General features: G+C 37.9%; 1 protein-coding gene across 2 annotated transcripts in view; it reads left to right on the top strand.

Moving 5' to 3' along the window:
• Positions 1-25,806, top strand: part of LOC150088269 (phosphoserine aminotransferase) — a 327,264-nt gene that overhangs the window by 168,076 nt on the left and 133,382 nt on the right. For both annotated transcript variants that reach the window (XR_016546786.1, XM_090370665.1), the window contains exon 6: positions 9,499-9,593. Coding sequence is in view for 1 of the 2 variants with exons in the window: in XM_090370665.1 (XP_090226791.1) it covers positions 9,499-9,593 (95 nt within the window). In the remaining variant the exon portion in view is untranslated. The remainder of the gene's footprint in view (positions 1-9,498; positions 9,594-25,806) is intronic.

Here is a 25,806-nt window from a genome sequence, read left to right as displayed (position 1 = left end):
GCTCATCTAGAAGACTCTCAATTTCAGTGTACATTTCTTCAACCTCTTCATCATCATGGCTTGATGTTGGTGCATAAATCATTATAATCTTTAGCTTATACCTCTTAGAAATCTTGAATATTAGTCTTGACACCCTTGGTGATGCACTTTTGAATTCCAAAATGTTGTTTTTTATATCTTTATGGACCAGAAAGCCAACGCCACCTTCACTCCTTTCACTATTTCCATTGGTGTACAGCAGATTTCCACTTGATAAACTTATAAGTGATTCATTTCTTCTTCTTGTTTCAGCCAAACCGATGATATTCCAATTCACATTTTCTAATTCCTTTTCCAGCTCTAATATCCTGTCTTCACTGATGAGTGATCGTACGTTATAACAGGCCAAGTTCAATTTCCGTGCATGGCAGCCTGGTCGTACCCAGAGATTCTTAGCACCCTCTGCTTCCACTCTGATCCTCTCGCTGCCGTAAGAGGGAGAGTGAAAGCTGCTGGGGACTGAGGGCCATTTGTATTGTTGTGCTCGGTTACACCCTCCCATAACTCAGCAACCCAATATACAACATCTTTTAAGTTCACTTGTTTCATTTTCTCATGGTGCTTCTTCCAGCGATCAAACCAACCGGTACTTGCACTAAATGATTCATCACCTTTCATTAGTTTGTTGAGATGAATGGCCTTTTCTCTAACAAGAGGTTCATTGGGGTGTTCCCCTTTCTCTTTCCTGAGTGAACCACGTGAATAAGGCTTCATTAAGCTTGTCTAACGTTGAGGGTCTTACTGTTTGTCGATTTTAAACTGACTTTTCTGAAGTAGAGGTACAAAACTGCTTGATCTTTGCGAGCAGTTTTGTACTGCTCGCAATAACTGACTGGAAAAAAAGCGCGGCTTTTTTTCCAGTCAGTTATTGTGGCCTTGCCCACTCCAAACTCTATTGCCAATTTCGTTGCACTTCCACCCTTGTCCAGCCTTTTCAAAACTTCCAGCTTATCTTTCAACGTACACGTTGTGTGTTTCCGTTTTGTGGCCATTGTGGCAGCAGACTAAACTAAACTACAATAATGTGGAGCGAAGATTTAAACATTCACGTTTAATGCACAGTGTCGCGTTCAATGAGTCATAGCGTGGAGGGGGGGGTTTGCTTCTGGTGTGTCACACTCGTGTACAAACGCTAGTAGGCCTACTATACATTTATTCCTTAATAAACCAGACCTGGTAAAAAAGGCCTACATGCTCTGGATTCGTTACGAAAATTTTATTTTGTTTCTCAGAGCAAACTAAACTAGAATTACAATTAATAAGCTTTCGGCTGGGAGGCAGCCTTCTTCAGATTGAATACATGAATGGCAGTTGGAATAGAGATGTGCACTGCCAGGATGGCGCGTGAGGTGCGTGGTTAATTGTTTGTTGATGTTTGTGGCTGTGACATATGGTGGTGACGTGGCCAGCGTTTGTCTATGGATAGAATTACTGCCTCTGTGATGGGGTTAACTTGGCAACCACTGTTCCTGTTCAAAGAGGCATCCGAGCATTTTATATTTAACGATTCCAACCAGGTGCGCTTTAGGTAATGGTGGGACCTGTCTACAACCACGACATCGCGGTATGGGTCGATGTCGTGGCGGGTTGTCCAGACATGCTCGGCGATAGCTGAGTGTTCTACATCTGCCAAACGGATCGCCCTTTTATGTTCTGAGAGACGTTTTTCGAGTCGACGTCCAGTCTCTCCAAAGTAGCTGCTGGTGCAGTCACGGCAAGAGATGCGATAGACCAAACCGCTCTGTAGAAGAGTGGGGACGGGTGTTTTTACGTTGGAGATAAGAGAATGCAGTTTCTTGCCTGGGAGTTGGATGCATTTTATCCCATATGATTTTAGGATTCTACCGATCTGTTGTGACAGGTTGGGGTAGTATGGGATCTAGTTATGTCTGGACTGTAGGGAGGGTGCAAGAAGCAAGGTCTGGACTGTAGGGAGGGTGCTCGAGAAGTTTCGGTCCTGTCGTGGTCAAATATTCGGTGCAGGCTTTGGCGCGGTGAACTGCAGCATTATCGTGATGGAGGTACCAGGTGTCCATTCTTGACTTTGGCCACAGGTTCTTCATAGATCCAATGACTTTAGGCAGGCATTGTTCAGTATACCACTTAGCTGTGACTGTCTTCTGCGTGTCCAAAATGACACGTTCCACAATTCCACTCGATTTGAAAAATACAGCTATCATTTTCTTCTTTACAGATCAGGATTTTCTGACAATTACGGGTGTGTCGTCATCATCAAAGACCCAAACTTTGTTTTGAGCCTTGGTCAGCAGATCGTAATAGTACAGCCAAGTCTCGTCACCTGTCACGATGTTGTTCACATACCGAGATTGTCCCTTATCAAACTTTTTTAACATCTCCCGGCACCAAGTCACACGTCGTGTCATCTGCTCTTCAGTCAGTTGATGCGGCACCCAGAGAGAACAAAGTTTCTTCACGTGCAAATGATCTTGCAGAATCGAACGAATTGCTGGTGCATTTAGGCCCAAAGTATCCTCTATCTGTTGGTAGGTCACTCGCCTGTTTTCGTCAAGCATTTTCCTCACAGCAGTAACGTTTTCCTCCGTAACTGACGTTCGTGGCCTTCCCGGCCTCTCAGAATCCTCCAGAGTGAAATTTCCCCTTTGGAATTCTCTATACCACCTGAATATCGTTGTACGATGTGGACAATCATCATCTAGTGCAAGAGTCATTTCTTCTAAGCACTGGTCTATGGTTAAACCACGCATGAAATTATACCACAAAACTGTCCTTATCTCATTTCGTGACCACGATGCCATCGCAAGCACTTTACACTCTCACTACTAATGAATAACTGAGCCCATCGACTTGGCGCGGCGACTACTATGCACGTATGAACATGTCTCAACATGCAGCAACAAGCAGCTTCCTGTGATTCATTGTTGCGTCATATTGCAAAACTTTCCTAGTACCCTTTGTATATTTAACGGCATTATGGATCTGGTTAAAAAGAACCGCTTCTTTAATGTACAGAGGATGTGCGAATGAAAATGTAGAAATTTACCGATGTGTGTTTTTTTCCTGTAAATCCTGGTACCTAATCTTGTGCCAACTTTATAGATGGTAAGGTTTAAGAAATTGATTGAATTATCTATTTCCGTTTAGATAATTATTGAATTATCTAAACTTTAATCTCTTGTGTATCATGTTAAACGTGTTAAGCAATACATCAATAGTTTCCTTGTTACCAATTAGAAGAATATCGTCCGTATATCTCATATAAAGTCTGAGATTAGAGGAAAATGGTTAAAGCAGTTTTTGTTCGATGTATACCAAATAAATTTCTGACAATGGGGCTTGATCTACCTAGACCTATAGGGAGACCGTATACCTTTTTTATATAAATGATTTTGATCAGAAATGCAGATAAATTCACATATGCAGATTAATCTGCATTTCTTAATATTAATAAACTGCATATTAATAAACTTAAGATTTATCTGCATATTAATAAACTTAAAAATAAATTAGACATGACACTAAGGAGACTTAGAAGTGATAAGCAAATTTTTTACGCACCCTTATACAAATTGGCATACGCAACAAAGTTCTCTCCCACATTTTCAGTATTGTTACACTACATAAATTGGATTATCCTGTACGGCCCATTGTTTCGTTTAAACGTTCCATATATGCGAATTTATCTGCATTTCTGGTCAAAATCATTTCTCTTCTCGTGAAGTTTCAAATTTCGAGTATAAGATTGAACAAGCGCATGAACATATCAATTCCATTACCATTTCAGATAACGATATTCTTGCATCCCTTGATGTATCTTTATACACGAACGTACACACACAAAACGCTTTACAAGCCTTAAGAGAATTATTAACCGCAGATGACACTTTGATTAAACAGACTAGCTTAAATATTAGTATTATTTTGGAACTCATGTTGTTCTTACTTAAAGCAAAAATGTTTTCAGGACAAAGTTTACGAACAGGTATACAGTCCCTATGGGTCTAGGTATATTAACCCCGTTGTAGAAATTTATTTGGCATCCATCGGACAAAGTGCTTCATCCATTTCCCTCTAATCTTAGACTTTACATGAGATATGCGGATGATATTCTTCTAATTGGTAACACGGAAACTCTTGATGTATTGCTTAACACACATTTAACACGATACACGAGATTAAAGTTTACCCTCGAAATGGAAATAGATAATTCAATCAATTTCTTAAACCTTACCATCTATAAAGTGGGCACAAGATTAGGTACCAGGATTTACAGGAAAAAAACGCACACGGGTAAATTTCTACATTTTCATTTGCATATCCTCTATACATTAAAGAAGTGGTTCTTTTTAACCAGATCCATAATGCCATTAAATCTTAGCGTTGAACTTAAATACCTCACGGAAAAATTCTTAAATAGGAAGTATCCACTACAATTGATAAATCATATCATTTGTCAAGGTTAATAACCCACATCAACATAACAGTCATCATGATGGGAAACTATTAACCCAAGTCATTCTCCCTTACCACAGGCAATTCGCGAAATGTCTTTGGCAAGTCTTTGCAAACACAAACATAACCATAGTTTTTCTTCATATAATAAATTAGGTTCCAAGTTCAATGCGTATAGAACAACACACAAATACACTACGGAGGATTATAATAATATTATATATCTAATTCAATGCCAAATTGACTGTAATGCCTGTTATATTGGGAGCACCACGACTAAATTTGACACTTCCAAAATCGCTAATACACATACGTATTATCATTTAATAGTTTTATTAAAATGATAATACTCCTATCTAGTACGGAGTTAACACAACATGTTCATTCCCACAATCATAATCCACTGATCAATTCAGCTATTACTATAATTAAATTGAAATCTAATTATAAAATCCTCCAAAATGAAGCTTTAGTTATTGAATGGCTACGTCAACACACGTCATTGAACATGCTAAACACAAAACTTCTAATCAATCTCTACCCTATTTGGGACTTGGTACAAATAATGTTTGCATTCTTCTTCTTCTTCTTCTCACAAAGCTAACTGAAGACGAATATTGAAAGTTGCTCATGCACAACTATTGGCTTTTTATTAATAATTAATCTATTCAAGGTTATCCCCACCTTTACAGTTTTAATTGACAACTGCAGAATGGGATATACATTCCCTTCTTACGTGCATATTTTAATGGGTTTAAATTAATTTCATGTTTAATTTTTTAAATTTAAATTGAACCATGACTTCAGTAATGATTTAGTACAATTAAGTCTCTAACTCTTATTAACTATGTGTCTTCTATAACTCATCACACCCAAGTGGATTTATCAAGAATTGAGTGCTGAAAATTAAGCAGTGCTACTTTAATATACTTAGTCATTATAATACAGCACATAAGGATAAGTTGTGGTTTCGGGTTGTGTCCTCAGCTTGCTAGTAAACCTCAAAGGATTTTTGATTCTCTTTGGTGGGGAAGAATCTCAGGATTCTTCCCCACCAAACAGATTGTCTCCAGAAGGAAGACAATCTGTTAATTGTCTCCAGAATCCGCTGCAACCGGATCTAGTTATGCTGCTGCTACAGGATCTAGAAGAAAAGTTGAGCAGATGGGCTGAGATGTGGTAAATGAAATTTAACATTTCGTTTGCCACGTCTCAGCATGAGAGGGCATAATGTGGGAAGCAGTAACCCCAGAATAACGTATCAACTCTGTGGTACTGCACTGACAGTGGTAGAGAACGAAATGCACCGGGGGGGGGGGGGTAATTGTGCAGTCAGATGTGAAGTTTTCTGAGCAGTGCAGACAGTCTGCAAGAGTAACTCATGGTGTCTTGTCAATGATATACAGGACTTTTTCTAGCAGGGATAAGGAGGTGATTATCCCCTTGTATAAGGCAATGGTCAGGCCACACCTTGAGTACTGTATACAGGTCTGGTGGCCTCATTTTAAGAAGGTTGTAGAGCTGTTGGAACAAGTACAGAGAAGGGCAACAAGATTAGTGAATAGAACAAAGGGTTGCTCTTACGAAGAAAGGCTTAAGTTTTGCAAATTATCGTGTCTGGACACTAGGCACATGCAAGAGGTGATCTGACTGAGGTGCATAAAGCCTTGAATGGTTTGAGCATGCTCAATGCTAATGGGATTCTTCCTCTTGCTCAGAATAATCACCTGAGAGGACATAAATTCAAATTGAGGAAAGACAGTTGTAGGATAGATGTGCAGAAGTTTGCCTTTAGCCAGCAGGTAGTTGGTTGGTGGAAGTTGATAGCCTAAATAAAATTAAGGCTGAGCTGGACAGGTATTTGGAACAAATGGAGAGGTGAAATGGGACGTTTTTTTTTTTTTTTTTTTTGGCTGATGCTGCATAAGCTTTCTTTCTTGCATCATATGCCTCTACTAATGCTAATCTGTTCCAAGTTATTAGAAGTTATTTCAGTAATAGGCAGGCATATGTAAGTTACAAAAATTCAGAGGAGGGGGGAGGGGAGAGGACCATTCTTGGATTCATGGTTGAGTGGATGAAGTTTTAAATGGGGGATTGAATGATATTGATATAACAGCATATGCAAGATGTCAGGTGTTTATAATATATGGTGATTCTAGATAATGTATTGGAAAAGTTGTTGTCTTGGTCCTGATTGTATATTCTGAAGATATCCACCTTGAAAGATAGTGCACATCTTTCTGAAGGGAAAGATAGGTGCAAACAGACCTCCTTTTGATAGACTTAATACTAGTAATGGCAAATGATGATGAAAGGAAATAAGCATATATAGCATCAGCATAAAAGAAGAAAAGCACTTCCCACATCGCTTGTTCATCCCCTCTAACAATTTGTCTAATCTAATGCTTTCTTAATTTATTCAGATTATCTGCTTCTACACCAGATGGAATCTGTGGATACTGAGAAGACAATATAGATAAAGGGATATGAATTTAAATTTCAAAAGGATGGTTATAGGAAAGATGTGAAAAATTTTCCATATCAGAATGTGATTGATTGTTGAAATAAACTTCAATCTGGTGTTGTAAAAGCAGGTAGTTTGAATAAATTTATGGAAGAATTTAGACATTATTAGAGGGGACGAAAAGATGAGGTTAGGCAGGTTTTTAATTATTTATTTATAATTTTTTTTTTTGTGGCTAGCACTCTAAGCTTTCTCCCTTACATTTACTAATACTAATCACAGCAGAAATGTTAAATACATGTCATGTTTCATTTGTTATTAAAATTAGGAAGAGAAATAAGTATACTGCATTATGAAAGCATTGACAGTATACTAGACTATGTAATTTATTACAGAGCCTGAAATATGTGCTGCATTTGGCACATTGTTCATTATAAAGAATTAAAAAACATGGAGTAAATATTAAATTGGGATGAACGTGCAGTGAAAGGAAAATGAATACTTTTATATATTATTAGTTAATCAATTTACCCCAATTTGTACAGCAGCCTATAATACGAAACAGTATCAAAAGCTTTCTTGAAATTCTGGTATATGATGTCAAAATTATTTTTTGCATCCAATCCCTCACTCAACCATTCCTTTATCTATAGCAGTAACTTGCCATTAATGCCACTCTGCTCAAATATGTACAGTAGTCTAATATATACAACGCTATCAAAAGCTTACCTGAAATCCAAATATCAGAATTATTTTTTTCCTCCAGTCCCTTTGTTACTGCATCATAGTATCCAATCAAATTGGTCAGACAAGATCTCCCCTTCACAAACACATGCTGTGACTGAATGATCCTGCTTTACCTCTTCAATCAGTGACTCCATTATTTTCCTTGAAACAGAAGTCAGGCTAAGAGGTCTGTAATTACTCATGTAATCCTTTTGATTCACCTTTGTGAATTGGGGATAAATTTGCAAATCTTCAGTCCATAGGGATCTTCCCTGAATTCAAAGATGATCTCATAATTATGGCTAAAAATTTGCTTGCCTCCTTTGCTGCCTCCCTCAATATGATTGGATAGATTCCATCCACCTCTGGTGCCTTTCTTATGTTTAACTTCAACAATTTGTTTTCCTCTTTCCTTTCAGTTATTAGAAAATCATTTAACTTCCTGTTAGAGTTTGATAAACTTCTGGTATCTCCTTCCCTAAAGAATTCCTCTTGTGAATGTAGATACAAAATACTTATTCAGCCTGTCAGAAACCTGAGCAAGTTCATCAACAGTTAAACCATTGACATTAAGTGGACCATTGAGATTCAACCCCTTTCTTCTACAGTTTTTATAAGTAAAAAAATCTTTACTGCTTTTCTTGACTTTCTTTGCCAGAGACTTCTCATAATCTGCCTTGGGCTGCCAACTGCCTCTGTGACTTGATTGTAGACTAGTTTATATTTGCCATACCACCTGTAGCATCTAATAATTTATATTTATCCCATGCATTTTTTTCTCTACCATGTGTCTCAACAGTTTATCTGACATCCATTTAGGCCTTGAACAGTATTTCTTAGTTGGTATGAAAATATTTCCCTGAATGCTTCCCATTTAGAATTTGTTGGTAACATTAGTTGGTCCTAATGCACACAATTTAAAAACTGTCTGAGACCACTGTAGCCACCTTTACGAAATAAAAAAAAAATATATTTACATCTTTTAAGTAAATCCAACATCAATATGCTCTGAACACTGCCACTTTAGTGGTTCTTTTATCTGTAGATATTTAATGCCTGCTGATACCCAGATCAAGAGTATGACTCTCTCTCTCTCTCTCTCTCTCTCTAACAAGCTCTGTAGAAAACAGCCATGATATTCTGATTTACTAGCCTGCCCTATTTTTCTGTACAGTTGTTTGTTGTACTCATCACACACCTATAACTATCTCCTACTGCCATTTTTGTTTTTTCAGTGCTTAATCAGGACTTAACAAGAACTCTTAGCAATTCCAAAAGAGGCTATTAGGAATACAAATTTTCAGAAGCACCGAAATCAGTTAATAGCATCAAGGAAACTTTGAAGGAGATCCAGTTGAATAGCCAGTAACTTCATTTCTGAAGTATTAGTTCAGTTGCTGAACTTTTTTTTTTTATCACACCTCATAATTTAAAAATATTTAGTTCTTAGAGTTGAATTTGTGTGATTGATGAAAGAACACAGTGGTGTGTGTGCGCACGTGCGTGCGTGCATTTAGTTGCATAGAAAGCTCTAGTTGGGACTTATATAGTTCATTTTAGTGGTTTAATATATAAGAACATTGGTATATTTAGGGTGCTCCTTTGGCTTTAGGTTCCAATGGCTTGCACTGGTTGGTTCATTGTGTGTGCTTCACCTATATATGAAATCTAGATGATCTGAATTTATAAATTCTAAATTATTTCCTGCATTCAAAGGCCCTTAAACATCCATATTACAAAAAATATTAACAATATGTATGTTTTTAATTTTAGCTATTTTCTTTAGGAATATGACTACTTTTAATTTTTTTTTTTTTTTTTTTTTTTTTTTTCAGGTATTGAATTTAACTTCATTCCTGAAACTTATGATATACCTCTGGTATGTGATATGTCATCAGACATTATGACAAGGCCTATTGATATTTCAAGGGTTTGTATTTCAAATTTTCTCTCATTTGTAATGAAGTATTTAACCAGAGATTAAATGAAACCATGCCAAATTTACCTCCCTCCCCACTTCTGCTTCCAATTACTTTTAATATCTTTAAGCGGCATGCATTATATCAGTAAAATTCAGAATAATATGTGTGAGATCACAGGACCCCATTTATATGATTGAAATCATTGGCAGTATTGTTAAATTTAAATAATGTTAACATATAAGATTATGGTAAATGTATATTCTACAGTACAGATAACACTAGGATATACATTTTTTTTTTTTGGTCGATATTTTTAAGAAAGGACTAAGAATTAATAGTTTGGATATATATATATGAAATAAGTATATTGGGTTAAAAAATGGCAATGGAGAGATAAAAATAAAGATGATATGACAAATGCACCTGAGAGCATTTGTGCTGAGTGTGCAAAGCAGCAGCATCAAAGGATACAGAAGTTTTATATGCAAGGTGGAATTAATAGATCTATTAAAAAATATAAAGATGGAAGTGTAAATTACACAAAATGCCATAACTAATAGGAGAAGGATAGCAGAAAAAGGAAGTATTGCAGGTGTGAAAAAGAGAAAGAATATGAAAATCCTATTTGTTATAATGAATTATACTTAGAGTTGTTGAGTGTTATAATGAATCAAAATTATAGGCCGAATTGAGAAGCCAATTAGAGAGAAGGCAACTGTAAAGCAAAAAATTATTAAATTAAAATAAGGAGTGATAGCCAATATCAGATATGGGTGGATAATTTTGTTTATAGGTAAAAAAAAAGGGTAGAGCAAATATAAAATATTATAAAATTCAAAGATTATGCTAGCTAAAAATAAAAATTGATACATGATCAGGTACATCATCAACCGACTACACCCGCTCATGTATGATTGGGTTAAAAAATGGCAATGGAGAGATAAAAATAAAGATATGACAAATGCACCTGAGTGCATTTGTGCTGAGTTTGCAAAGCAGCAGCAAAGGATACAAAAGTTTTATATGCAAGGTGGAATTAATAGATCTGTTAAAAAATGTAAATATGGAAGTGTAAATTACACAAAACGCCATAACTAATAGGAGAAGGCTAGCAGAAAAAGGACTGCATTTCGACACTTGTCCGCCTGTGGAGGATAAGCAAATTTAAGAATAAAACTGAGTGAGATCAAAGGAGGGGCCAGGATTTAATACACCTCTGGCATTCCCCTCCCTGAATAACTCCTCGTGTGTGAATGTAGAGGCAAAATATTCATTTAGTTTGTTAGCTACCTGAGCAGGATCATCAACAGTTGAACCATCGATATCAAGTGGACCAATCCGATTCATCCTCTTCATTCTAGAGTTTACATAAGTAAAGAATTCTTGCTGTTTTTCTATGCATCCTTTGCCAAAGATTTCTCGTAATCTGCCTTTGCCTGCCTAACCTGCTTTGTGACTTTGTTAGACCAGTTCATATCTATCATAGGTTCTGTGTCACCTGTTAATAAAATGCATGTATCCTGTGCATTTTTCTTCTCTGCCACATCTTATTAGTTCATCTGACATCCGTTTAGGCCTAAACCTTGAACAGTATTTCTTTGTTGGTATGAAAAGTCTAATAGCTTCCAAGATTAATTCTTTGAATGCTTCCCATTTTGAATTTGCTGTTGGTAACATCATCAGTTGGTCCCACCATACAGAATTTAAATACTGTCTCAGACCACCGCAGTCACTTTTACGAAAGCAAAAATCCGTCCCTTTATTCCTTATGGTAGTTACATATTTGAGTAAATCCCACTTCAGCACATTGTGATCACTGCCACCTAGTGGTTCCTTTATCTGCAGGTTCTTAATGCATGAAGAATCACTACTACAGGGAGTAATACTCAAGAGTATTACTCCTTTTAGTTGCCTCCCGAACATGCTGCTGTAGAAAACAATCAACCAATAAATCCACAAAAGCTTTGATAGTGTGCGAGTGACCAACTCACAAATTCCAGTCAATATCTGGGAAATTAAAATCCCCCATTATAAGACACTCTGATTTACTGGCCCACTATTTCTCTGCACAGTTGTTTGCGTTCGTAGCCAGGTGGGCATGAGCCGCATTGCATAGCACATGCTTCTTGATTAGACCAGGGTTCGAGCCCGTGACCACCAAATACGGAGGATGCGGAAAGGTCAGGGAATGACCACCGCATATCCCTGGAGCAATATGGCCTTTGTTACTAATGCTCCTAAAAACCAAATAACAACAACAGCACAGTTGTTTGTTATACTCATCATAGTCATGTGCCCTGTAACACACTCTACTGTCAATTTTGCTTTCCCAGTGATTATGTCTCACCAAACTGACTTGACACTGCACTGTCCAGCCATGTCGACTGGCTGTACTTCCTTGAATTTTATGTGTTTAACTAATAGCGTAACCCCTCCTCCCTTCCTCTCAAATTTATTTACCAAACTCCTAGCATTGGTGTACATGCAAGTATACATGCACCGTTTCCTATTCTTAGCTACCCTAACACAGCGCACATAGTTTACTTGTTCCACAATGACTCCCAACAGTCTCTGAAATCCCCTGTACCTTGTTTTCCAGGCTGCTGCTTATTCCAATAGAAGCAGTTCAAGAATCGCTTTCACCTCTGCCAGTAGCTACTGTTAATCTATTTTGGAAGATCTGTATGCCAAAATGATCAAAAGCCTTAGAAATGTCAAGAGCATTTCCTTGACTTCTGCTAAACTTTTCCTTTGAATCTGTCCACAGATGAGTAAAATATAGGTGATATCCATATGGATGATCATTTATCTGATGGAAAGTTTCAAGATAGGAGTTCGATTAGTGGCCCTTTTTAGGAACTACCTGGAAAAACACCAGTCGAATAAGAAAGTGTAAAAAGGCAACACAGAAAAATGAGTAATCTCGGGAGAACAGGTTTAGAGATAGAGAGCGAGTGGAGAACGAGCTTTCATGGCATCAAGGTTTTTCAAAATTCTTCTGATATCCTTTTGATGGAAGACTACAAGGAAGCACTGAGTGGAGTGTACTGGGAATGACAGATCATAGTTTAACAAAATCGTCAATACAAGAATTAGAAGAAAAGTAGGATAATAGTAAGTCAGCCAGCTTTAGCTGAGGGGACAATAGAACCATCAGCTTTCAACAAAAGTAGGATTACAAAGCAAAAGTTGCAGCCAATAGGTTTTGGCAGGAGACCAGAATTCTTGCCTGCCATTTGGACAAGAAGCAAGTTTTCTATTCTTAGCCTGTTCAAAATTTAGTTTGGACCGATTAATAACTGCCTCACAATTGTTGCAGGCTTTAGTGTGGGCGGAAAATTAACCTGTAGATTTGGATGAGCTAATTGGGATATACAACATTCTTATTTTGAACAGCCTTAGCACAATTGTTGAAAAACCAAAGTTTAGATAAAGGATGAGATTTTAAGGTGGAGTGTTGAATAAAAGATTTCATCCTTACAATAATAATTTCACTGATACAATCTGAGCGAACACTGATATCAGGGGTTTAAAACAGCAATCCAACCATGAAAAAGAATAGAAATCTTACAGATTGTCCTATTTTGCATTCTTATAATTCAAAAAATATGAGACTGAGAATAGCCATGAGTGATAAGCTGCACTGGAGATTAGACCATTGGCAAGTTGATCTAAGGTGCCTAGAGGACATCTCACCTCAACCATGTATTTTGAAGTACTATATGTGAGAAAAGGTCAAGATTATTGAGTGTCTGTTTAGGATTGTCTAGTATTCTGGCAGGTAAATGAGAAATCTGTATGAGGTCATTAGTAATTGAAAAAACCTCAGCATCCTCCCTAGCTGGGTCCATTAGCCTCAGCATCCTGCCCAGCTCACTAGAAAGCTTATGCCAGCTGGAGTTGTGAATGTTAAATTTGCCAAGGAAAATTAACTGTTAGGAAAGTTGGGGTGGAGAAAGTAGTTTCAAAGAAAGGAAGTCAAAGTGTTTAGTGGAATTAGGAGAGCAATAAAGATAACAGATAAATTTGAGGGAATGGGGTGAGAGATTTTACATCAGAGAAGATCAAAAAAGGAGATCCATATTACTAATCTTGACAGGGAATGTCAGAGCATATATCAGAACAGACATGTTGAGAATCTAGGCTGAGGATAGCCACAAGAGAAAGCCTCCATTTGAGAAGAGACCATAACCGAATTGTGATGTAAGATGCTTAGAGGACCACTCACCTCAACTATGTACTTTTAGTGGTTATCCATGAGAAATAGAATAAGAGTGTTGGGTGTGCAATTAGGATTTCTGGTAGGTAAATTAACAATCTGTGCAAGGCCATTAGTAATTACGAAAGCCTCTGCATCTGGGTCTTAGTGACTAGAAATCTGAAGCCAGCTGGTGTGAATGTTAAAATTGCCTCAGTCAGGAAAGTTGGACTGGAGATACTAGTTTCGTAGAGTTCCAAGTGATTAGAGAGATTGTAAGACCAACAGATAAATTTGACAGAAGGTGGACAAATTTTAGCCAGAGAAGAACAAAAAAGAGGAAATTTCAAATTACTAATCTCTGCCAGGGAATGTCAGAGAAGTTGTTTATTGATTAAACCTAATAGTTCTGAAGAAACCAATCAGTATAGTGCTTTTGTGTTTTTAATGAATAACAGATTCACCTCCAATAGTTTGTCTAGTTCTTCCTTGAATTTATTTAAACTACCCACCTTCAAGGTATTCATTGAGCATGGTGCATAGATAAACTGTGTTCTTTGAAGGTAATAAAGCACAAGTGTGCTTTATTACCTTGCTGTGCAAGTGAGGCTGAGCCATATGAAATCAGTGATGTCATAATTACAGCTATTTGTTTTTTAGAAAAACTTTTGAGCATAAAGGCAAGTAAAGCTTCCAGAGTTGGTGGCAATACTCAATAATTTTGAGGGAGAGTGCAAAGGAGTGTATTGAAACATTGGGGTTAATTATGACGGCATCTTTGGACTCACAGGAGATACCTTTGGATTGGAAAACTGCCAACATATCACCAATACATAAAAGCAGTTCTAAGGTGAAGTTGGTAACGATTGACCGGTTAGTCTGATTTCAGCGGTAGGAAAAATCTTAGAAGCAATGATTAAGAGTGCAATCCAGGGATACTTAGATAGATATAGCATTCTGAAGGACACACAACATGGCTTTGTTAAGGGAAAATCATGTTTAACTAACTTAGTAGGCTATATTGACACTTTTTTTTTTTTTTTTTTATGTGAACCCCAAACACGAGAGGTATTAGAACCTATAGTACTTAGTACCGTGCTTGGGTTGCAGGTTGAGAAGAACAAAAGAAGATATTTGTTGACATTGGACTTGAACTTCTGTAGATTCTAATTTTCAGGAACTACGTATGAAGGAAGGTTGTTCCAGAAAACGCCAGTTGAATGAATAAATGAGGAAGATGAAAAGTTGGTTCTGTGGGTTTGATGTTGGACAGTAAATGGATGTTGGCTGGTGGCGGCACGTGTTCGGACTGTTTTGAAAGAGAGAGCGGGAATTATAGAAGCTAATTCAGAAGAACAGTACCCATGGAAGTATCTGTAGAAGAGGCATGCAGCAGAAACAGTGCGTCTATGAGACAGCGAGTGGAGAGACTCTGTTAGAGATGAATCATTAATTAACCTAACTGCCCTCTTCTGAATGGAATCAAGAAGCCTGAGAGAGGTTTTGGGGGCACCACCCCAGATGTGGGAGCAATATTCCATGGCAGGGCGGATTTGCAATATACACAGAGTGAGCAGCTGTTTGGAAGAAAAGTAACGCTGAGAGCGAAAGAGAAAACCAAGTTTTTTAGATGCGGAGAAAGCAATATTTGTAATGTGCTTGTGCCAAGAGAGAGGGAGAGATTAGAAGTCAGGGTAATCCCCAAAAGAGATATATCATTTTGTCTAGAAATCGGAATGTCACTAAAGATAAGCATAGGAGCAGAAGAATCCTTTTTGCGAGATATAAGACAAGACAGAGTTTTAGAAGGGTTGAAATCAACTAAGTTGTCTTTGCCCCACTGGAGAATTACCTGAAGATCGGCATTTAAGGAATTGGTAACAAATTTTCGAAAAATTGAAGCTGATTGAGCAGGACAAGGTTTCTCAAAATGGAAAGTGGAATACAATGTGCTACCATCGGCAAAACTATGGATAGGATTTCCAGTCAATGGAAGAAGGTCATTAATATACAAGAGGAAAAGAGTGGGGGAAAGAACAACCTTGGGGGACACCGGGATTAGTGGAGAAGTTAGAAGACAGAGAGCCATCTACCATCACCCTCAGTGAGCGATCAGAGAGAAAACTGGATAACCAATTACTAAAAACAGTTGGCAAACTGTTTTTAGATGAAATCTTCTAAACAAGCTTCCATCTTATGGAAGCTTGTTTAGAAGACCTTTATGCCAAACACGATCAAAAGCCTTTGAGATGTCAAGAGCAACTACTTGTGTTTCACCGAACCTTTCCATTGAATTAGTCCATAAATGGGTAACATAAGCCAGAATATCACCAGTGGAGCGACACTGACGGAATCCATACTGGCGATTGTTGATCAGACGGAAGGTTTCAAGGTAGTTTAAGAGTTGGCGGTTAATTGATTTCTCCATTACTTTAGAAAGAGTAGAAGTAATTGCAATGGGACGATAATTGGATGGGAGGGATTTGTCACCCTTTTTGGGAACTGGCTGGATATGAGCAAATTTCCAAGCAGAAGGAAAAACACATTTGGAATAAAAAAGTGAAAAAAGGCGGCAAAGAATAGGAGTAAGTTCAGGAGCACAGGTTTTGAGAACAAGTGGAGAAATACCATCAGGACCTGGAGCTTTCTTAGCATCAAGATTCATCAAAATCCTTCTGATATCCTTTTGACGGAAGACCACAGGAGGCATTGAATGGAGCGTGTTGGGAATGGTGGGAGATATTTTACCAAGATCATTAATACATGAGCTGGAAGAAAAATGGAATGCTAGCAGGTCGGCTTTATCCTTGGCTGAAGTGACAACAGAACCATCTGATTTGGACAGAGGTGGGAGCAGAGATGGGCAAAAGTTGCGGCCAATAGCTATGGCAAGAGACCAGAATGCTCGGCTACCATTACGGCAAGAAGCAAGTTTTCTACTCTTAGCCTGTTCAAACTCTAGTTTGGACTGATTAATAACTGCTTTACAATTGTTGCGAGCTTTGGTGTAGGCAGAAAATGAAACTGAAGAATTAGAAACAAGCCAATTACGACAGCGTTCTTCTCTTGAACAGCCTTAGCACATTTATTGGAAAATGGAGGTTTAGATAAAGGACGAGATTTTAAAGTGGAGTGTGGGATAAAGGATTCCATTCCTGCAAGAATAATTTCACTGACACAATCTGAGCAAACATTGACATCAGAAGTTTTGAAACAGTAATCCGACCAAGGAAAAGAAGAAAAGAAGTCTCGCAGGTCATCCCATTTTGCATTCTTGTAATGCCAAACAACACGAGGTTGAGAATAGCCATGATATAAAGGTTCCATTGGAGAAGAGACAATCACCAAGTTGTGATCTGAAGTGCCTAAAGGACCTCTCACTTCGACCGTGTACCTAGAAGGGTTGTTTGTGAGAAAAAGATCAAGTGTATTTGCTTTATGATTAGGATTGTCTGGTATTCTTGTAGGTAAATGAACAATATATGCAAGGTCATTAGTAATTGCAAAAGCCTCAGCATCTCAACCAGCTGGGTCGGTGTGACTAGAAAACGGAAGCCAGCTGGAGTTGTGAACATTAAAATCAAGGAAAATTACCTCTCTGTTAGGAAAGTTGGACTGGAGAAAGTCAAGTTGCAAAGAGAGGAAGTCAAAGAGCTCCAAGTGATTAGTGGAGTTGGGAGAACGGTAGAGACAACAGATGAATTTGACACAATGAGGTAGAGAGATTTCAAGCCAGAGGAGATCAAAGAGAGGAGATTCCAAATTGCCAAGTCTCTGACAGGGAATATCAGAACGGACATATGCACAAGTACCACCTTTGAGGCCAAAGGAATCATACAGTGAATAATTTGGGCATCTGAGATGAGCAGTAGTTGAATCACCCGATAACTGAGATTCTGTCAGAAAAAGTACATGGGGTTTGGCAGACTGCAAGTGGAAATGGACATCGTTGAGATTAGAATTGAGACCACGTATATTTGTGAAATGAATTAGGATGTGCTTGGGAGGTTTAGATCTTTTCGCAGATAAGCTTGCTCTATTAGTTTGACAATTCATGGTGTATTCAATAGTAAGAAAAAGTGGGTGGGACATGCTGTATGAAGTAATGAAATTTTTGGATATGGCATACACGTGGTAAGAATATACCCAGATCCTTGACATAACGTAGCCTCGACAATGCTCCCCGCATACACACTACTCGGACTCCCTCCAGTCACTATCCGGCAGAGTAGAGGTAGCAAGATTATACACTAGCTGATCCAGAAGCCTCCTAGAGAGTTACCAATAGGTTCGGTCCGGTGTACTAACTAGCGGCCGGCCTGCGAACACCGTTTTAGAGCTGTACCCTCGAAATGTAAGGAATATTGGATCTCACCACGACGTTCATCCTAACCTCAAAAGTCATCAATCATACTGCATGATGCTTCAGATAGGGAAGGGTTGACCGGAACTTAGCTCTAGAGATGAAACATGGGTTCCACCACTTCAAGCCTCCAATAAGCAAAGTGGTGGTATTTCACCGGTTGATGAGAGTCATCTACCACCTAGTTACTCATGAGCTGGATTTAGGGAACAATTTCAGCATAGGTTATCTGGATTTTAGCAAAGCATTTGACTCAGTCCCTCATGAGAGGTTATTATATAAGCTTTAACAGGTTGGCATTACTAGTAAGACTAAGATGGATTGTTGGGTAGCTGCAGGGGAGAAGGTTGTGATTAATGGATATTCTTCAGATTGATGTAACATCAGCAGTGGGGTCCCTCAAGGATTGATTCTTGGACTGCTGTTATTTTTCATTTTCATAAATGACATTGACAAAGGGATAGAAAGTGTGTTGTCAAAATTTCCAGATGACGTAACTATTAGCAGAGTTTGTTAATGATCAGTGCCAAGCAATGCTCCTTCAGGATGATTTAATGCAAGTTTGGGGAATAACAACCCATGAATTAATTATACACTTGGTGGAGTTGAATTAAAAACAGTGGAGGAGGAAAGGGATCTGGGAGTTACAATATGAGCAGATATGAAGTTTTCTGAAAGTGTGAACAGGCAGCCAGCAAAGCTCATGTATGGTGCTCTATCAATAATTTACTGAATGCTATCCTGTAGAGATAGGGAGTTATAATCCCACTGTATTGAAGCAATTGTAAGACCACATTTCGAATACTATGTTAAATATGGAGACTTCATCTGAAAAAAGACATTGAGCTTCTTGAAAGGGGTCCAGAGATGGGCAACTCAAATGGTGAGATCGGCAGAAAGAGAACTGTATGAGGAAAGACTCAGATTATGTGGGTTACAGAGCTTGGCAACCAGGCACCTTAGAGGGTCCTGATTGAGGTTTATAAAACTCAGAGGGATTAATAAAATGAATGAAGGTGGAATTCTCACTGTTATAAAGAATTCCAGAACTAGGGGTCATAAATTCAAATTACAGAGGTTGATTTTTAGATTACATTTTAGGAAGTTTTCTTTTAGCCAGCGAGTCGTTGATTACTGGAACAAGTTGCCCTTGCAGGTAGTTGAGGCTGACAGTTTGAATAAATTCAAAGATCAAATGGATAGTTACCTGTGTGAGGAGGGAAGCATATAATTTGTATTTTCTTATCTACGAGGGGGATGATCATTTAATTCTTGGACTGGTGCAATATTTTATGTTTTCTGCACAAACTTTGCATAACTGCCACCAGAGGTACTCTCCCTGAGGTAATCACCCAAGGTAATCTGGTGAGTACCTCTGCCACCAGAGATACTCGCCAGAGGTAATCACCCAATACAAGTACTGGCATGTGTGCGCATTCCAGTACTTGTATTGGGTGATTTGGTAGGACGGCCATATTTAAATGGCACTAGCGATTCAGTCAAAGTCGTGAGTCTATTGCACATGACCCAAGACCTGGTCAACCTTCTTCCTCAACAACACCTGAGCAAATCGCAAAAGCTCAGGAAATCTTGGATTAAGACAGGCAAGTTACACTTTGTGAATTAGCTGTTAGATGTCCATTTCATACAGTAGTGCTCACAATATTGTGAGCACATCTTAAAATATCACAAATCTGTGCCTCCACACAATTTGACTCCAGACCAAAAACAGCGAAGAGTAGACTTGACTTGTGCAAAGAAATGCTTAATCATTTTGAAACATGGCATCAAAATTTCTTAAATTGTGAATAGTGACTTGTGATGAAACTTGGATTTTTCACTATGATGCAGAGACAAAGCAACAGTTGAGTGAGTGGAAGCATTCTGATTCACCAACTGAATCAGAATGCTTCACAGAAAGACCTAAGAAATTTCAAGCTTTCTTGTTTGGCTGACAAACAAATGGTTCTTGTGTTTTTTGACATAAAAGACATTCTTGTTACACATTTTGTTCCTCATGGAACAACTATGAATAAGGAAGCACACTCTGGTTCTTGGAGTCAAACTTTGCCATGCCATTCATGAGAAACATCAAGAACTTTCCAGTGTGAAGTGGTTTCTCTATCAAGACAATGCCAGGTGCCATACGGCTAATATTTTGCAGCCAGTGATCACTGCCATAGGTACTGAGTTTTGCCACATCCTCCTTATTCACCAGACGTAGCCGCGTGTGATTTCTTCATGTTTCCACATCTGAAGAAATGCACTGGTTAAAAGGACTGTGCACTACTTACTGGCTCAAAAATCTACTGGAACAAAAACAGATGTTACAATCCCTCCATAAGAATCAATCTCAAAATACAACTGTGAACTATTCAAATCCTCTCCATCACATGGCAAGAAAAACAGTTAATATCTTTTCCACTGGATAATACAGAAAGTGAAAAGAAATGAGTAAACAGAGCAGCGAAAAGTAATGTAGACTCAAAGGTAACCAGAGAAACATGAAGGGATAGAACTCCACAGAAGAATCAGTCCTAGAAATTTTTGCTGACGTGGAAATGGATAAAGTAAAATCCCGCTTCCCAGAGACAGAAAGAAGGAGACAAAGCAAAGACACCCTCAAGGAAACAATCCAAGGGATTGTTTCCTTGAGTATAAAAATCCAAATGAGAGAAGCTTCCACTCAAACAATACTAATATAATAAACCTCATTATACAATATCACCTGCTGAGTCTCTGCATACAAGAAACATGCCTTAAACCACAAGATGTCAGTAAAATTAAAAATTAAATCATATTAGGTGTGGCAATGAAGTTCTAGGAGTGGTGCTCTTTGGGTCATGTTTGATAAGTTTGGAAATAAACAGAAGTTGTATGTTGTAGTTAAAACTTCCTCCAACAGATGGTGGTACAGAGATTTTTCAGTAGGCTGACAGGTTGCAGGTTAAAACCAGTTTTGTTAGTAGCATTAACATTCTGTGTCATGATTCAGCAATAGAGCAACGAATATCAAATTTGCTTTAAACTGGGAAAATCTGCAAAATCTGTATGAAATGTTAAAAACTGTTTATGGTGATGAATTGCTAAGTTGTACTAGTGTGTTTGAATGGTATGAACAGTTCAAGATGGATGTGAGGATGCTCATAATGACCTAAAAAGTGAGTATTTGTCAACCTCTCAAAATGAGGACAGAGTTGCAAAAGTTCAGGAAAATTGTGGGAAAGAGATCATTGTTTGACTCTGAGAATAATAGCTGATGAGTTGAATATGAAAAAAAAATGATTCATCAAATTGTACATGAAGATTTAGGGAAAAGGAAGGTCTATGCAAAATTTGTGGCTCACAGATGAGCAGAAGCAACGAAGGGTTATCATCATGCAAAGATTTCATTCAGTCTTTTCATGATGCCTAATCCTAATTGCAATCCTAATTTTCTCAACTGTATTGTCACTGGGGATGAGTGTTGGGTGTTTCAGTATGATCCAAAGACGAAGCATCAGAGCAAGAGTTGGACTTAAAAATCATCACCAAGGCCCAAAAAGATTCATTTACAGAAGTCTGGCTTAATACAATGCTGATCACATTTTTTGACAAATAGAGTCCGATTCAAAATAAGTTTGTACCTGAAGGTTAGAGAGAGTGAGAGCGAGCGTGAAAGAGTGCATCACTTTTGCATTCTATGTGCAGGTGCTATTGAAGCACATTTCTCAGGTCAGGCCACAATTTCAAGGAAAAACGCAGCTAGTTCTTGTTGCATAGCAAAACCTCCCACCCATTTCAAGCTTGTTATAAGACACTTAAAATATGTCATTGTGCAGATTAGCTATCTACCCTACTCTCCCAATCTAACACAGTGGATTTCTTTCTCTTTCCCAATATGAAAACTGCCCTCAAAGGAAATTTCAGGATGTTGAGGACATAAAGAAAAACATAACCACCAACCTGTTAATCTCTCTGGATGACTTCTCTATATCTTTTCAGAAATTTTTGGAACAGTGTAATAAGTGCATTTAATCAGGTGGTGATTACTTTGAATAAAAATAAAACCATTTTTGGGCACCTTCACTTTGTGTTCTTTTTATTGCTCCAATCTGTGAACTTTATTGCCAGATTAGTGCAAACTCATTTATAGGAAATATTGCATAAAAAGAATGGATCAACAATTACAACACAAGGAGCTGGAGGAGCAATCTTAGTTAACAGACAAGTACCATCCCAAGTAATATCTCTAAACACTCAAAAGCAATTGCAGTCTGTTTCACAATAGGTTTGTATAATATTACCATCACCTCAATATTTATCTCCTAGTCAAGGATTTCTGCTGAAAGATTTTGAACTGATTGTTTAACCACTACCTCCTTTCTGCATTGAGACCTGAATGGACATCATAGACCCTAGATAGATCATAGAGGTATGCAAATTGAGAAATTGATAAATGAAAATAATCTCACTATCTTAATAACACATACACACACACACACACCGTCAAAGAGCAGTTCTGCAATAGACATATCAATCCCTACTTCCAGACTATTCCCAATGATTCAATGGACAGTTCATCAAACTTTTGAACAGCAATTGCAAACTCATAATTATGAAGATCAACAAAGACTCCATGCAAAGCCAAAAGGCACACCTGTTAGAAAACACATGATGCAGACTAGGAAGCCTTCAGGACACTGACAAAATTAGATTGCGCTGTCATCAAACAGGAGTCGGTAGATGTAGTAGGGCTTATGTTTTGGAAAATATTCTAAAAGCAGTGAAAAGAACAATATCTAAAATGTCTTCTAGCTTTCAGTTATACTCAAAACACAGTATGCCAAGAAGCCAAAAAGAGAAAGAATCAGAGTTTGAAATTTCCTTTGAAAATCTCCAACAATGGATGCCTGAAGCCTGAAATTTTCAAAAAATGAGCAAAAAAAAAAAAAAAACCCCAACTTGGATATAATTTTCATCCACAATAATCAGCTCCTTGCCAGCAAAAATTGTCTGAAATAAGATTAGAAAGATGACTAACAATTTGCAAACAAATTCATCCCAAGTACTAAATGAGAAAGGGTAGATGGTCTCAATTGCCTAAGATACTGCCAATGAACTTGGTGAAATAAGCAACTAGTGCATATCTGCTTGATTTAAAAACCTACAAAGATAAAGGCAGGAAAAAACTAACAAGGAGGAGGAGAAACAGTCTTCAACACACGTGAACAGTTTATTTTGCCATTCGCTATACCAGAATTAACTCTGTTACATACAAAACATAGTACAGTTGATTCTCTAGTTGAGAATTATTCTAGTGAGTGTTGAGAGAATAAATATCTAGAAAATTATTTTCCAAATGGCACCATGCAATAACTCTAGCTCTTCTGAAATGGGAAAATCTATCAAATCCACAGAATTATTGTCTGTAGGTTGACTAGTTGCTTAAGTCGTGAATAACAGACTAACACGATATCCATAAAATAATATTCTCAATCCAACATAGTATGATTTTCAGAAAAGGTGATCCACTTTAGATGTAATTATCTAGCTAGAAAATCAGGTGAGAAATTCTTTCCTCTGTAAACAACATTCAGGTCATGGTGTGTGTTGACATCAAGAAAGCATGTGATAAACTAACATCACTTGTGCCTCGGAGCACATCTGCCTGTACATATACAGAACTTTCTCAAGGATCGGATATTTCAAGTTAAAATGCATGATTCTTTCTTTAACATTTAATCAGGAGGAAGGGGTCTCACAAGGATCTCTCCCTTGTTAGTTGTTGGCACATCAGCTTCTATGGCCATAATGCACCTCCCAAAGTTTTTGCATTTTTTTTTACTGTGATCCAAGCCCGAGGCGGGAATCGAACCCACGACCTATGGGTTCCCAGGCAGGCACTTTACCTACCTGGCTAGCCCTGTCGGCCACAAGGATCTGTACTGAGTGCCACACTTTTGCAACTCCTAAATACAATAACCCCATGCCCACCAGGGGCTCACACCTGGTGGGGCATGGGCTTGCCACACCCAGGGTCCTGAGCTGGATATCATAATTTTTCTCTTTTTTGGTAATTCCCTCCTACTTCTCTCTCTCTCTAGGGTACTCAATTTTTTTTGGCTGGTACAGCATAAGCTTCAGGCTTCCTTGCACCATATGGCTAATAATAATAATAATAATAATAATAACAACATAACAAATACTAAACAATATTACTACAAATCATTTATGCAAATGATTGCAGCATCTCTTATCAAGCACAGCATATGAGAACAACAGAACAACTACAAGGGACTATAAATAAAGCAGCAGGACAAGAACTAATGGACACAGACTTCCTATATAAAAAAGTGTACTAAAATAGCTCAACCTGATGTGGTCTACAAACAGCATTGTACATCACCTATGGACTGAAGCATTGAACCTTCTCTGCAAATCATCACAGCTTATTATATATATATATAGACGGATAAGTCCAAAAATGAATTCCGTGTGGGAGCAGCGGTTTACTCTTCAAACACCATCTTGGCCAAAAGACTTCCAAAATACTGCAGCATTTATACTGCCAGACTGCAAGCCATTATACTAGTGCTAGACCAAATGGAGCAGTCATTTCTAAAATACACCGTTGTATAACACGGTTATTAGGTTCCTGTAAAATGTTGTGTTGTATGAAACCGTGTTATATGGGACTAAGAAAAAGTACAAAAAGGAGGGTTACATTCCAAAAGCTAACAAAAATACACTATTTCGTTAACAAAATGGTAACAAAAATACATCATTCTACATTTCGTGTATCTTCTGCTCTCTTTAAAAAATCAGTAATCTGGGTTTGTTTGCTTTTACTTGATAAATCTTTGTGAATTTCATCGTATGGAACTAAGTATTTTTGAAGCTCTCTTTTGAACTTTGGGCTCCTTCCATTCAAGGATCTGCATTCAAAAAATAAGATTCTAATTGCCCCTATGCTTTTTTTCCCCTATGCTTTTTACTTTAAAATATGGACATTTAGAATTTTCATCTGTGATATCTTCTGAATTGATTTGATTTTACCTCCAATGTTATTTGCACAAAATCTGCTATGCTGGCTTCTTTTTCTACCACTAATTCTTGAACGTCTTCAGTAATCTTATTCTTTTTTTTTTAGGAGCATCGGTGACTAAGGCCATGTTACTCAGTGTATATTGTCAATAAATTGCATGTGTCCTGAGGTCAATTTTCTGTTTTGCTAGACGAAAAACCATGCTACCCACACCCAAGCTCGACTAACCCACGTTGTGAAAAAGACCCATAAAAATTCCTCCCTTCATTGACGGTGATTCGAACTCTGGTCTTTTCCAGCTGGTGTGTGGGGGGAGGGCAATTCAATGAATTGTGCTACCCACGAGGGCTACAGTAGTCATATCCTCAAAACCTTCCCCTCCTACCGAGGTAGCAAGTTGTACTATCGCACCGATTCCATTTTCTGCCCATTCGATCATATTTCCTGAATGAACTGACTCTGGCTATACATTTTTCCACACGCATTTAACGTTGACAGATTTACTTCTTTCAGCAATAAAGCTATGATTCTGATACAGTCCACAACTGAGAAATGTTTCCATGCCTCCATTACTTCAATAGATTTGGAATCAATTTTTTCCAAAATCCATTGTAATGATTTTCTGACGTAATG

The sequence above is a fragment of the Mastigoproctus giganteus genome, chromosome 3 (genome assembly GCF_048544385.1).
Source record: "Mastigoproctus giganteus isolate SK-2022 chromosome 3, ASM4854438v1, whole genome shotgun sequence".
Lineage (NCBI taxonomy): Eukaryota > Metazoa > Arthropoda > Arachnida > Uropygi > Thelyphonidae > Mastigoproctus > Mastigoproctus giganteus.
Note: the sequence above shows the minus strand (reverse complement) of the source record. Positions and strands in the feature narration are given on the sequence as shown.